This window comes from Camponotus vicinus, unplaced genomic scaffold (genome assembly GCF_025532165.1).
Source record: "Camponotus vicinus isolate PSW18456_S1 unplaced genomic scaffold, iyCamVici1.0 SCAF_2, whole genome shotgun sequence".
NCBI classification, from domain to species: Eukaryota; Metazoa; Arthropoda; class Insecta; order Hymenoptera; family Formicidae; genus Camponotus; species Camponotus vicinus.
The window spans coordinates 6,190,926-6,206,369 of NW_028141956.1; the positions used below are offsets into that span (position 1 = coordinate 6,190,926).

A 15,444-nucleotide genomic window follows, 5' to 3' on the forward strand; every position below is an offset into this window, starting at 1 on the left:
TGAAATATCTAAAGAGTATGTACAAATATGTGTCAGAAAACGGATTTCACAAAAAATATTATTAGATAATATACAGGCGAAAGTGTGTGTGAAGATCTTAACAAAATAATAAGTCCTATCCAGGATAAAATTTCTTTATTACTCCTCTCTTCTAAAATCGTCTTGAATTCATAAATTTTCGTACACGTTTCGCTGTGCGCCTACCACAACAACATTTTTTTTATTACAATTATTTAGTTAATTACCTAAAAATAAGAGATACAATAAGCGTAATTATTTTTATATGTACAATATATCCTTTTTTTTGTTTTATTTTATTACGATTTCGAGAAGTCTGCCTTCTTTTTTTTTTTACACAATTTATAACATATTCGCATCGTAATTTTATATCCCCCGTTCTCGCGTTACGGCTGGCGACAAATCAGTTTTATTGCTCGCTAACGCGAGAGATTCTTTGAAATAGGCATTCATAAATCAGGAATTCATTTTATACCGGCAATTACTCAATGATCAGTGCCTGCGTGTTTTAATTTCTAACAATAACAATCAAGAGCTCTCTTTCTCTCTCTCTGTGCAATCTCGAAACTTATATTTAACTCTTTCACGCGGTTATTCTGGTTGCAGTAACAAGATACAACTATCAATGTATTAAAGAAAAATAAGAATTAAATATGACTGTAGAAGGTACAAAAGAGATCTGTTTTTCGCAAAGTACTTCGACAAAATAAAAATCATCAGATATCGAATCTTTCGATGTATCCTAAAAAGATAGCATTAATTCGGAAAGATTGCCTTGTTTAAGACATGGCGTATATTCAGAAATAAAATATCCAGTCGATATTGTCATTTTGATCGTAAAAATATTCTCTCGTGTCTTCTACATGTTTTTTTCACAATTTTTTTGCAACTTTTGCACTCCGATCAAGTAGCAGAAAAAGACTATAATAATAGAATAATAATAGAAAGACTAAGGGAGGAAGAGAGCGTCACGCATATATTACATGTGGAAATACTATAACACATTAGTCTTTTTCCAAGACAATGAATCAAAGTTTGTCTTCGTGAAAGTTTTTATATACTTTATCAGAAAGAATAATGTAATCGAATAGTATATATTGATTAAATGTGAAACGACAAGATGTTTTGATCGAATTGTAAATATTTGTCTTTAGGTAGATAATTTGTTCAGTTGAATCAATAAATTCTTCGCTTGGACTTTGCAGGTAATTACATATGCATGCCGGTGAAAGAATGAATATCATTCGTATATAATTTGGCATTGCCTTTTCGATTGAGAAAAATATCTATTCAAACAGAAATTTAACGATGGCACGCCTGTAAATTTTATCCACATGCTCGAATTTTCCAAATTTGTACGTAATGTGCAACAAGATTTGTATGGGCTTGAATTTCGATATTCATATCCAAGTAATATAAGAATTCTATTCTATAAGTAAGAATGAATATCGAACAGCTTTCGAGCAGCTTTCTTATATTTATATATGGTAAAATGTTATCGAGTCTGTGAGATGGCAGATAAAAATGTGGTAGAAGGAAGTGCAGAATATCGTATAATAGAGCTTTTTTGCTTCATTTCTCATTTCATTTAAATTCACACACATTTGAGAAATGAAAAGAAAAAATTACGGAATAAATTGAGTCGCGTGAAATACATGAAGAACAGATATATAAAGTTATATTAAGAAATCTGTCTTTTTAAAGGCAATGAAATTTAATCGTATGTATTTACTTTGCCAAAGACTTTTGTCAAAATATTTCAATATTTCAGTATCTCTAATATCGATAGTGGTAAAGTTTCTCTCAGTCACTAGTGTGAAAGACATAAGTGTTCTTATACATTGCCCCAGTGAGCTTTGTAGATTCTAACACAGTATTATATAATGATTTCTTCGCAAATCTTGTGATACAAGCTTTTCCAAACGCAACATTATAAAATTATCCTATAATCGGACATCAGTCGCATATAATACGTAGACGACGGATGTGCATGTATCAAAATGTACATTTTGGCGATTACTGGAGAAAGAGAAAAAAAGAAAGTTCTTTTATGATTATAATGACTTAATGCTATCAAAGGTTCATTGATAACAATAGCTTCGATATTTCACAGCCTGGAAGCCTTTAACATAGTATTATATATATATATGTATATGTATATATATGCATATATATAAGGAAATAGCATTATTCTATATAAAGTCATATAATATTCGAACCGAATCTTTTTTTATATATGTACAGAGAAAAATCGTACGTTTTCGTAAGAAATTAATTAATCTATCTTTTGTTTTCTGTATAGTGTCATTTATCTGGAAAGCGATGAAAAGTAATTCAAGCATACTATTGTACTTATAAGAGCAGATTATTATAAAATTTCTATTGTTTTCATTGTTAATTTCATTGTTAATGTAACGCTTTGAATTTATTTTCTTTAGATTTTATTATAAAGAAATTTATAGCATAAATTATTTCTAAATCATTCTTCATTTTCTGAAATATTTCGATTACACGATTTTGTAGAAAAATTAAAATAATTGTTGATCGATTATCATAATAAAATAAAATTAAGATAATTATTGATCAATATCTATGATAAAATGCAAAGCCTCTGTATTCTTGAGTGTGTGTGACAAATGTTACACGAGATATACAAAGTTAAAAGAGCTTTATTTGCAGAATTTCGATAATCCAATAATTAATGCTGTGTCTGAGAAAGCTTGTTGTATGTGTCTACCAATTATTTCATTGAAACTGATAAATAAGGGATTTCGATAACCTAAACATGTAATAATTTACATTTTAAATTTCTGGTTATAGTTTTCCTTGCATTGAACGAATGAGATTATTGCAGACTAAAAATAACAAAACAGTATTGCACGCTATGTTTTGAAGAGAAACTTAATTATATATATAATTTTAAAACTTTGCCTACAATTAATATGTATTCTTCGTGAGAGCCAGGATGCAATTTATCCTCTGGCTATATATATATATATATATATATATATATATATATATATATATATATTGCCCTCCATTTTTACATGATATAAAGAAAACGAGCACTGTTATTAAAAATATTAAGTGCTAATTTCGGGCAATTGGATACATTAACTTCGGAATATTGTATCTACACAGGAACAATGGCAACATTTTTTTACATGGCTATCATGGTCATATTTAGCAATCGTAAATGGCTATGGTCGTTCAATGAGCAAGGAAAAGAGAAATTTGAAAAATACGGATCGATTACAATCCTCTCTCAATGAAGAAAAAGAAACTTGATACTTGCATCAGAATCCACGCTATCGCTGATTTGCATCGCCGCATAATAAAGCAACTGATCGAAAGAGCAGTTTTGCAATTGTACCTAGCCGTATCGCTCTTTCACGTCAACATGTAGCGCAGTATATCATCAGTACGCATCCAATCTCCCGTCCGAGGCAGACATCATAGGCAAGGTAAGAGAATTTAACGAAGCCCCCAGTGACGTATTGGCGGCAACAGGGGTGCCGACAGCAGGCATCATGTCACTTCCATCGCCAGTGAATTTGTTTTGTTCGCCCGTACGAGCTGCTGCTGCTGCGGTTTGCTATCGCACGGCGAATTGTCCACTCCATCCACCTCCATATCCATATTTTCACTAAAAACAAACGATTAATAAGATATCGTTAAGTTGTTAAAGCCGAAATATACTCTGTATATAATCATACAATCGTGTTTCAGTGTTGTTGAACACTCTGTCAACAATGTTTCTGCCAATTCTTTTATATTTGCATAGAAAAGTTAGTTATTTTCGTTTAAAATTTCTAAGAAAAATTTTTCTTGAAAGTTATAAACTAGAAATATCGAATTACCTATTACTATTAAGCGTAATTTCCCCGGACGTTGGGACCTGTTGCGCCTGATTCTGCGTCTGCTGCTGCTGCTGCCTCGCGAGACTCGCCAATTTACTTTGCGCTATCAGGCCAGGTAGCAAATTGGACGGCGGATGCTTCTGTGGCAAAACTAACGTGGATTGTTGGTTGTTCACGACATGGGTGCTGTTTGTCAGATTGTTAGAATTGTTTATATGCGGCAGCGGACCGTTCTGGTGGCTGTTGCCAAAGTTTGTAACGCTACTACCATTACCACTACCACCGCTACTGCCGCTGCCGCCACTGCATGCAGTGCTCGCACTGAACACTCTAATGTTTGCACTACTACCACTACCACCACCATTACCACCACCACTTCCAACGCCGCAATTGCTGCCATTCCTATTATTTGTTGGACTAGTCAAGGATTTCGAGAGAATGGAGGCAGCGTTACTATTGTTGGGTAATTGTCTGTGTTGTTGCTTGTTGGGCTGATGATGATTTGACTGCGTGTCGACCGTGACACCCATGCCGACATTGGTGCACTGCGTGGACACTGTACTTGATGCTACGGCAACTTGATTAGTCGTACACGTGACGATAACGGAGGACAACGGAGGAATCGACGAAGAACTCGTAGAAGTATGTACACTAGAACCACCACTGAAACTGCCACCACTGCACTGAGGAGGCCGAGCCTGCTGCGTCGTCGCGGGCGGCGCAAACAGATTACTCATGAGCGGTGTTACCACAAAGTGCGAACTGCCCAGCTCGTCGTCTGTCCGCGATTCTTTCACGCCACTGTTGTCCGACAGACCGCTGGTACTACCCGTACTATTGAGGTTCGCTACCGCAAATTCAAAGTCCGACACGGTGTCTGTCGGGAAGTAATCTGCGATATTAAACTCTGATGTGAACGGTGACTCGTCACCCGCACGTTCCGGCTCCACCTCGATGCATATGGACGTTGCCTCGGGCGGAAACGGGTATGGAAGCTTGGATCGAGACGTCATTGGCTCTACATCCAAATCCATGTCATCGCTACTTTCCTCGCTTGGACTATGCACTGACACAGGTGGAGTCTTTGGTCGAAAATGTAACCTGCCAAACAGAGATATAAGTGTAATACCTGATATAGTTGTAAAAAGAATTCTTTCTCTTAAAAATAAAAACTATAAATCCTTAAATAAATATAAATTAAAAGCATATTATTATAAGAGCGTATAATTTATTAATAAATAATAACAAAATATAATAAGGATATACCACTCTTTTTTAACAGTGGTCGTCGCTGTGGCAGTCGCGTTTGAATCCATTTGCTCACGCTTGGAATCATGTATCGTAAAGTCTAAAGAAGACCACATGTCGTCTATATCGGCCGTACAACGATCTAGTATAACTCTGAAAATAATATTGACAATAATAAACAAACAATCAGACAAACATAATTAAACATTCTCTCACATAATATTCGCACATATCATACCTGCCACCTCGACCAATCCTCCGTCGTGCAAGACCAATACACCTTGGCACTGGTTTGCTAATGCTAGTCAGCGCAAACCTGTACTTCTTCTCAGCTAAACCGCCTTCGTCTTTATCACACCAAGGCCAATTTCCAAAACCACCTGATACAGGCTACAAAAAAAATTTTATATCTATAGTTCTAAAAAAAATTTTAAATTATTTTCATAGCTTTTTAAGAGCTTAATTGCAGTGATACACACAAAAAAAAGTTGAAACATCTAAAACGCGTGTCACCAATATTTCGGATTGATAAATTAAAAAAAAATCAACTTAATGATTTTGATAATTTAAGTATATATTTCAAAATATATTTTCAACAAGTTTCAAATATCGTATATAATAAAACAAATATTTTTGCATTAATCAAACATTTAACTAATGAAATACTTTAAACTTGTTTAAAGAATAAATCAGGATAAAATATTGTGATGCAAAATATATTTTAATTTAACATTTTGTCAATATTCTTTGCGCGATTTGAATAATGAACAAAATATATCATAACGATAAACAAAATTGATAATTTAAGAAAAAAGGTAAATAAAGCGACTTACCGGTAAATAAGAGTTATTCCTATTTCGACGAAACGCGAATTGACCTTCATCTACGGTGTCTTCATCGTCGCGGTCGGAGGATAATGAGGGCTGGGAGTGTGAATGAGATGGAAGCGGACTGTCTTCATCCGAGCTAATGAGCGGGTCCAGCCCGCCTCCGAGAACTGGACGATTTCCTCGACCGCTACCGCTACCCGTACCACTACGGACACTGGTGTCCTCTAAATTTCCTGTCCTGCTGTCTGTTTTATGTTTCCGTTTCTTGTACTGTCTTTTTTCTTTCCTGGGCATTACCTCATCCTAGATTAAAGCAGAATTAAATCATTATATAGTAGATAGTACATAAAAATAATGGTTCATTAATGTTAATATATATTTTACTACAAACTTTGTTTGTCCAATTTTGATGAACAAATTGATTGGTAAAGAGCGGAGCAAACGCTGGTCTTGGTGTCTTTAACGCCGACACCTCTGCCAATATTTGCCCATTGAAATCTTGCGCTTGATACCTAAACAAATCGGAGATGTAGTTTTAACTTAGCAAAAACAAAATACATGTGACAACACTTATATACATATAACAATACATTATTACAATTTTATACTACCGTTTCTCATAAATTTCAATTGTGAGATGCAGGTGTTCCCGTTTCGTCTTTTCTCTGCGTTTCACCATTTCCAAAAGCGTGACTGCCCTGCTAAGATCCCTACGAAGCTTTAGCATCTTCTCATAGCTCGTCTCATCATTTTTGCGATTCTTGCGAGTCTGCATCTTCTCCGTACGTCGTCTAAATGCGAGATACGGATTGTTGGTGGTCGAACCGAATCGATTTTCCGTTTTAACTGTTAATAACAGTGGATGTTGCTGCAAAAAAATAGATAAACATAATTAAAATCAGACAATATTTGAGAAATTAATTTATAAAAGTTTAACTAATTTCATAAAAAGAGATGAGAAATAAACTAATAAAATACAATTTGTACATATTTGTACATTTCTAGTAGATAATATAAGCACATACATATAAGACAAAGCAACCTAACCTCAAAATCACATTGGACAAACTTGATGCTTACAGTTTTAAGACGTTTGTTGAGCCAATAATCAAAAACCGCGATAATTAAATCGTCATCCTCTTTCAAAAGTGCCTTGGCTTCACTAAGGGTAACTACAGTTTGTCCTGAACTCTTCTCCAGACGATCCATCATCTCTTCAAATTGGAGAGGAGTCAAGTCCATTTTGCGGCTTTGTACCGCAACCCATTTTTCGTCTTCCGAATCCATATCATAATCAGGTATATCTTGTTCCATAGCAAAGGCTGTTAACAAGGAAGAAATTAATCCATTAATTACTTACAAATAATCAGTTGTAAAGATACATTATGAAATGATATGTTAACAACTTCTTACGTTGCATGTGTATTAATTGGCGAGGCATCTTATAATCAGCAGGATATATCCTGTCATAAGCTTCCGCATCTGCCAGATCGGTTACTTCAGGAGTAGGAATAATTAGACCTGTGCATATTGCTCTTTGAAGATGATGTTCCTGTTTAACAAGTAGATTTTCTTATTAGGTTAAACTCTTAAAATAGTAAAGCATTTGTTAATAGCAATTATTATATGTAAATAAGACTTTTACATCATATACACACACAAAGTGTAATATATTTACAAAAATGTATCTTAGAAATTTAACAATTAAATTTGAATCTCCCAGTACATTATCATCTATTATTTTGAGAAACTTATTTTAACTAAGATTAGTCCAATGTTTCCATATGTCAATTATACATGCATTACCAACAAAAAGGATAGTAATATTAGATATGCTTTCAATAATGTCATTTTAAGTAGTTTTTTTTCATAAAACTTATAAATGTGATTATCAAACATTGATACATTGTTATCTCGACATAAAATTGCAAAAGATGACGAATATCTACATTGTTTTGATATTACAAGTATAAGTATGTCTGTAACTCGCTGCAAATAGCGTACAACGTAGCGCACATAATAAAGTTAAGAAAATCCAAATAAGAATGCATACATTTTGGAGTTTCTTAATAAAAATAGATTCCAGAGAATCATCGCGTGCATGTAAAAGATTCTAGCATGTAAAAGGCATCGCGAGAGGGTTTGTCAAAACGTTGAGCAGAGAAACATTTGACATTTTGTGCAGAAAACCAGCACCATGTAGCGCAAGGTAACAGTTTGAGATTGCTGGCGAAGCAAACGTTGACAGCTGTCGCGGCGAGTCAGATCGGGAAGGGAAGCGCACGGGGAATACGGTCGAGGATCGCGAATGGATTGGCAATTACGTTAAAAAGTGGAAAATTGCAAGAATTTTCCAGGGTGCACGATGACGGGGGACTCGCCATCTGCCGGTTGTTTACGAAATCGCGCGCCGTGGGTAAGATGGCGGACGGGGAAAACATGCTGGAACGAGAGGCTGGACGTTCCGACTTACGCATTCCTCCTCCTTTTCCATGCCGCTGGGCATTTGGGGCACCGCGCGGTTAATGGCCGAATAATCTGGCAGATCCGGCAGCTCCTCGGCCATGTAGACCGGCATGGGCTTGGAGGCGTCCAGGGCGCGCGCCCTGAACGACAGCTTGCTCATCCTGAGGGCGGCTGGCTCGCGCGTGTTGACAACCAACAAGGATGGCTGGCCGCAAACCGTGAGGCCAGTCGGGTCGGTTGGGGGGGCTCGCGGAACGCCGTGGACCTGCTTTTGAGGCCTGGCTGGGGGCCCTGGGGCCGAATTACCCGGCACAGAGAGCGCTCAGGGCCTCATCGTTCCCCGGCCATCGCGCTGGAACACGGTCACTCAGTCACCAAACGAGATATATCACTTCGAAAACATGTTTGCGTGACACGGTCCCTGCTCAAAGCCATCATGGCCGACGCACAGCCATTTAACACGTTCGGCCGCCGCCGTGCAGTTCCGTGAGCCGACGTGCGCCGCGCGGGAATCGGCGCGCGAGGCGCGTCAAGCGTCAGGAGCGTCGCCGCCACCGGCGCGAGGCGCGAGATCCGAGCGTCCGAGCGTCTGCCCGACTGGTGGACGTCGGCTATCCTCGATGCCTCGTCCTCGTCCTCGACGGGACTCGCCTCGACTCCCCTCGGCTCGCGGCGAGTACCGCGCTCGACTCGAGCCGATCCCAATTTTCCAATTTTAAACACGCGACCAGCGTCTTGGACAAGTTACACGCTCACCGGAAGTTTCGTTTCACACGAGGCAATTCCGCTCGTAAGAGCACATTGGCGAGAAGCACACGTGCGTCAAGCGTGTTGCACTATTTAAAAGTTTTCACTCGACCCTCTCCTCTCTTCGTCCGTAAATATTCTTACTTCAATCGCGTGTAAAACCGCGCGCGTACAATCCTCGGTTCTATCTAATCCTGAAACATACAAAACAGCTTACATAAAGTTATAAATATAGCGCGTAATCTCTCTTCGCCCAATCTATATACATCGATTCTTTCGTGCTGCGCATATTACCACGCTGACGTTTCCCTCGGTATTAGAATCCGATTATTGCAATATTAATAGCGTGAATTGACATTTCTATTATTACATGCAGAATGATTGGAAGAAAAAGTTGACATCCGCTACCGTGTTAAACGAGCGATATCGTTATATAAATAGAAAGTTCGGTTAGCTTTAGCTGCACTTTCTGCATCTAAGCTAAAATAGGCATGTACCTTGGACGTTGGAGGGAGAAGGATGCGAGAGAGAGAAGGTGTAGAGAGTGCGCGTTTGAAATCGCCCACGTGTTGTGTCTATTGTCGAAACCGCGTTGTCGAAACGAGCGAGATCACCTTATCAGCTCCGCTGATAAGGGAAGGTGATGCGGAGAATGTATAAAATGCATAAAAAATACGTGAGCGAGTCACGCGCCTGACTCACGTAGCTCTAATCGCATATGGCGGATTGAAAAAGGCGTGTAACATGACGCAGATTGTCGTTGTTCTGTCTAGGATTCCTAGGTTATCTCACCATCTGCGACTGCGGCTGCCGAATCTGCGCGTTTCCGACGTTTCGCCAGGTATTTCATATTTTGTTTCGTATCATGCGCACAACGCGACACATTAATATGCGTGCCTGAATCTCCTCGACTCACTTAATTTTCCCCTCGTGCCCCCTCGCGACGAGCACGTGTTAATTCCCGCTGCCATTACGGTCCCCTCCCAACACTTTCGCGTGGGCGCGTGCACGTAAAAAAAAAAAGTGCAGCAGAGCGGGAACTTTGACACATTCGAATTTTGGCGCGCATTTTTCCGAACGGTCATTGATGATCGAGTCTAATAATATTGATTAATAATTATGCAGAAAGAGAAATTGATTAGAAACAATGTCGCAAGAAAATGTTCTCGTTGCTTTGACTCTTTTTTAGGATTTCATGTATGTTATTGTGGTTTGGAAACACAGTGGAGTTGCATCAATATCTGAAATATTATAATTGCTACAAAGTTTATAAATTAAGAAAATATATATTTTTAATTTTGCTTAACAAAAATATATATATTTAAGTTTTTTCAATTTAATTTATCCTCTAAATCACATTAAATCATATATATCATATATAATTTGTAGAATATTTAAATGCATATATTTTCTAATATAGGGCAAGCAGATATTTTGTCTAAACTTAATGCAGCAGAAATATTATTGGCCGATTGTGATTTATTGATACCTTATATAAACAAATTAACATCAGTCAAATGGATACAAGCAACCTGGGCTGGTATGGACAAACTTATTCCATATATACAGAATACTCCAAAAAATTATGTACTCACTCGTTTCTCTGGTGAATTTTTCGGGCTGGCCATGGCTGAGTACGTGATAGCGCAAATTGTCAATTTTGAGCGCGATCAAAGACAACAGTATGAAAATCAAAAGCTTGCTATATGGAAACAAGAAGGCAAAATAAAAGATCATAGGTATATACGTGATTTGACCATAGGAATCCTAGGGCTAGGAACGATAGGGAAAATTAGTAAGTTATAAATATCAAAATTTAAACATAGTATCAAATAAAATCTGTAAAAATTCATTTCTTATTGTTCTTTATAGTAGCAGAGAAATTAAAGTTATTTGGTGCAACTATCTGGGGAATGACAAACAGTACTCCAAAAGAAAGATTATCATATCTCGATGAACATAGGACTGTAGATGGTTTGCAAGATATCTTAGAAAATTGCGATTATATCATTAATATATTACCGTCCACTCAAAATACAGAAGGGCTTTTAAATGGGACAGTTTTGCAGCATTGTAAAGTCAAAAATACCGTTTTTATTAACATAGGACGTGGATCTGTTATTAAAGAAGCAGATCTGATAAATGCTCTTGAACAGAAGTGGATTTCGGCTGCTATTTTAGATGTGTTTGAGCAAGAACCATTGCCAAAGGAAAGCAAACTATGGAATTTTCCACAAGTAATTATGATTTTTGTCTTTTTAATTATCGAATAAAAAGATTTTTATTTAGATTTCACTACTAATATTAATTTGTTTAGGTAACTATTTCGCCACATAATTCTGGTGTGACAAATTTGCGTGATGTTGTAGAGCAATTTACTGCAAATTATACTAGATATGTGAAAGGAGAAAGTATGATGAATATGTTTGATTTTAATAAAGGCTATTAATTTTGTATTATATCTATATAACACATGTATCTAATCTGTATGTTATAATTTAAAAAATGTTATTATTCAAAAAATAAGCATTATATAGAATAAAGTATTTATTACAACTAAAAATACTTATAAATGCAAATAAACAATAAAGTTTAATATTTCGATGTAAATACTATTGTACATCAGTACTAAAATTTAGTTATATAATTTAATTTTATACCTATATATAATTTTCAAAAGAATTATAGAAAAACTAAAATATATCTATTTTTCTATATTTTCATTATATAGTATTTTAAATTAAATTTTGATTTCGAAATTAAAACTTTGTATTAAATATAATATTACATGATACGATAAATACATCATAAACAAAAAAATTCAAGCAACAAATTATATAGAATACTTATATTGTATTATATAAATATATCATATAAATTTATCTAATAATAAAAAAATATTAAATTTTAAGTTTTACTTAAATATAAAATGTCAAAAGAGAACTATATTTTTGTACTTCTTATCAAAATTGTAAATAATCCAATAATGTCAGTAATTTGTCAAATGTTGAAAATCTAAAGTGGAGAAACTAAACAAAGAATATATATAAATTTTTGCTATATGAACTCACCATATTTTTGCACGACTCATTGTACTCATTATGCTCATTGTACTCTTACGTATATGGAGGTATATTAATGTAAAAGATTGCAGAAAAATATAAAAAAGATTTATACAGTCGGTGTTTCTTCAGTAGGCCGAGGAGAAGGTTTTAAACCGCGGATACATAAGTCGTACACTACCTCTTCGATTTTTTTTACGTCATATTTAAGGGCGTCGAAACGTTTTCTCAACATATCGTTTTTTAAGTTTAACAGTCGAAAGCCAGCATTTAATTCATTGACGAATCTTGCAATTTCTATTGGCCGATCGTAATCACCATTGGTGACACTATTTACAGCAAAACGACTCTAAAAAGAATAAAGTATTATAAAACTGTCATATTAAAATAATACAAAAAATACATACCAATTCAGAAGATAATTGAAGTAGGCCCAACAAGAAATCTTCCAAATCTAGATGAAAACCTTCTTCTCTGTTATCCTTGACTGCAAATAGAATGAGAATTATTCTTAAGTATTACAATTATACATGTAATATGTGAAAATAAATATATTTTATTCACATACCTCCTAATATTTCTGCGACCGTGTCTTTGGTAACCAAAATTTTAATTTCTAAATATATAACTAGAGCAACTAAAAAGCATAGCCTCTGAGTAACAAAGCGCCATTGATCGTGATAACGATAATACTGATTACTTGGTACTACTTTAGCAAGATTTGCATATTGTATTCTCACTTCCCCAAATATTTCTCTTGCCTTTGTGCAATATTCCGCTACAACTGTAAATTAAAATAAATATCATATATAATGATCGTTACAGTTAAACCTGGAAGAAAAGTTGAAAAAAATATACTACTAAAAACGTACTTATATTCTCGTCTACCGCATCATATACTGTATTGTGAATATTTTGTAATATCATCAAAATGTCTCTGGCGCTCTTCTCGATATCCTTGACAATAACGCGAATTTGCTGTAAGAAGAAATAATTTATAAATCTTTGTCTACACACTTCTTATACTTTAATTTTGAACAAATCAATAATAAAAAGACAGTAACAAATTTCTGTGCGTCTTCGTTAGCAAAAAGACTTTTGAATTCACAAATTTGCAAGATGAAAAAAATTTGACTGAGCATCAGAAAGGTCAATGACATTTTCGTATGTAAACACACACTAATCCACATATTCACGTAAGAATCTGAAAAGAGATTCTCCGTGCAAAGGATACCACGTAACATCTTATATTCGCGACTTTATATTTGCACTCGCGTGACATTTTTATGAGTTATCTGTCAGAAATTGGAAGGGCGAGCGTCGCAGGTGGTTCAACTTTAACATAACCTTCATCAAGACTCACGGTCGCTGTCAAGAATATTAATACGCACCTCGCGTATTTCTTGTTCGTTGTTTAGATAATCCTGGAAGGAATTAAAAATTTCCGTTATTCTCGTAGACATTGTGTCTATCCCGTTCCCGTTCCCGAGGAATAATTGTTACCGCGTGACACTGGATTTGCGTGTAAATCACGCACCGATCAATTCTGTCGGTAAAGTCAATCCCGTTTTTGACGGTTCGAGCGCCCAGTCGCGTAGTAATTCGCCGAATGCATCATAGATGACGCTGTCGTATAATTTCAGAATTTTCGATAATCCCTCTTCTACCCACCTAAAAAAAAAAAACTCGAGAGATAAACGATGTTTGAGGGATCCAAAAAATTTTTTATATTCGTGTTTTTTGTGTATAAATATAATATAAATACATCATGTTTATCCGCCGCATTAAAACAGTTGACGCGCATAAATTTAAAATTAAAATTTAAATATAATTTACACAAAATTGATTGTGAAAATAATAATAATATTAAGATGTCTTTTTTATTTCAGCGAATTATTATTCAAGCACAAAGTATGAAATAAATGAATATTAAAATATTAAAATACGATTTACATGTGTATGCAAAACATTATGATGTCAGAAATCTTTGAATCGCACTTTTTATTGTATAAATAATTTGATTGATAAACTTCCGCGCAATTAATCTCTGACAGCTTATCGCTTGCTCATCGTTTCTTCATAATATTAAAAAAAAACACGATAATTTTTATACACGCTTATTTATATTCTCAAAAAATAAATAAATAAATTTATCTCTTCTCTAAAAAAATATATAATTTTTCCTCATGTATTACAGTGCTTATATTCCAACGAATTATTTTCCAATAAAAGAGATATAAATAATTGAATTTTGAAGCTCTCTCTTCCAACTTTGCGTCTCTCGAAACTTATTAAAGGATGCGACATAATATATAGCAAATTTGAGTCGGCGTGAGAGGCGCGTTCGCTCGCAAGGTCTCGCGGCGCGCTCAAGGTGTATAAATAGAAACCAGTAGGTCCTGCTGCGTGCGCGCGCGAAGTCGAAGGAAGGAAGGCGGCGGCGACGACACAGCGGCGGCTTGGAATTCTGCATACACACGCCACCCGGCGCAGCTTCGCGCACGGGTCGCGGAGGATACATCCCCCCGAAGGGGGAGGAGAATCCGCGGGCGTGTCATTGATCCCGATACGAACCGCGGTCGAACAACATCCGAGCGAGGGGGACTCGTTTTATGGAAAAATCTCCGCGCCCACGTCCAGCCAACGCGCGCGCTCGCGCTCCGAGTATCTCGTGGAATTCGCCGACCGATCGATACCGAGGAAGTAGACGTCTCTATCCGCGAAAAGAGAGGGGAAACTTATTTTTATCGATACAAATGGCCGAGATTTCCACGCTAAAATATTCTCCAAAGTATGAATATTAATCTCGACAGAATCGAGGATCGGGCTCGATGGAAATATATTCGAATTTAATTCCAGATGAAGATAATTCTGTTAATCTCGACTAATAATGGAGTTAGTTTCGGAGCTTTACGCTAAATGGGAATCGTTGCCGCGAAATTACCGCGTAATTGACGCCCTCGTTACGCGCTGCGGGAACTTCGTTTTGCAAATTACCCGATACGACGATAGAAACGACGAAGAGACACTCGGCCTTGCGACGGCCTTGTACGGAGAATCTTTTTATGCCATACTTCATTTTCGATAACTTCGTTGCGCGAATCTCGGCGCATCGCGTTTTACATCGCACATAGTCCTGTTAATAAAAACGGCAAGTTCGTCCAGCGCTGGAAAAAAGTTTGCGCAGCGCGATATAACGATGCCGATAACATT

General features: G+C 36.3%; 3 protein-coding genes across 6 annotated transcripts; 1 reads left to right on the forward strand and 2 right to left on the reverse strand.

Moving 5' to 3' along the window:
* Window positions 1-120: 120 nt before the first annotated feature.
* Window positions 121-10,146, reverse strand: E(pc) (Enhancer of Polycomb). The gene is made up of 11 exons (XM_083091277.1): window positions 9,962-10,146; window positions 8,430-9,363; window positions 7,370-7,508; window positions 7,037-7,278; window positions 6,568-6,824; window positions 6,348-6,468; window positions 5,960-6,259; window positions 5,365-5,516; window positions 5,145-5,279; window positions 3,879-4,979; window positions 121-3,664 (listed from the first exon to the last, which is right to left on the reverse strand). Exons 2-11 carry the CDS (start codon window positions 8,580-8,582, stop codon window positions 3,547-3,549), a joined length of 2,718 nt encoding a protein of 905 aa, XP_082947403.1. The 5' UTR covers window positions 8,583-9,363; window positions 9,962-10,146; the 3' UTR covers window positions 121-3,546.
* Window positions 9,267-12,798, forward strand: LOC145966872 (glyoxylate/hydroxypyruvate reductase A). Of its 2 annotated transcripts, none has more exons than XM_083091295.1 (4): window positions 9,267-10,010; window positions 10,590-10,964; window positions 11,045-11,406; window positions 11,487-12,798. In XM_083091295.1, the coding sequence occupies exons 1-4, from the start codon at window positions 9,914-9,916 to the stop codon at window positions 11,616-11,618; spliced, it is 966 nt and encodes a 321-aa protein (XP_082947421.1). In that variant the 5' UTR covers window positions 9,267-9,913; the 3' UTR covers window positions 11,619-12,798. The 2 variants fall into 2 exon arrangements, with proteins under 2 accessions (XP_082947421.1, XP_082947420.1); XM_083091294.1 differs by having other exon boundaries at window positions 9,292-10,010; window positions 11,042-11,406.
* Trsn (translin) lies at window positions 12,003-13,902 on the reverse strand. 3 transcript variants are annotated; one of them, XM_083091299.1, is made up of 5 exons: window positions 13,623-13,902; window positions 13,104-13,209; window positions 12,800-13,015; window positions 12,639-12,718; window positions 12,003-12,580 (listed from the first exon to the last, which is right to left on the reverse strand). In XM_083091299.1, the coding sequence occupies exons 1-5, from the start codon at window positions 13,692-13,694 to the stop codon at window positions 12,341-12,343; spliced, it is 714 nt and encodes a 237-aa protein (XP_082947425.1). In that variant the 5' UTR covers window positions 13,695-13,902; the 3' UTR covers window positions 12,003-12,340. The 3 variants fall into 3 exon arrangements, with proteins under 3 accessions (XP_082947425.1, XP_082947426.1, XP_082947423.1); XM_083091300.1 differs by having other exon boundaries at window positions 13,595-13,902; XM_083091297.1 differs by lacking the exon at window positions 13,623-13,902 and adding an exon at window positions 13,296-13,569.
* Window positions 13,903-15,444: the final 1,542 nt, after the last annotated feature.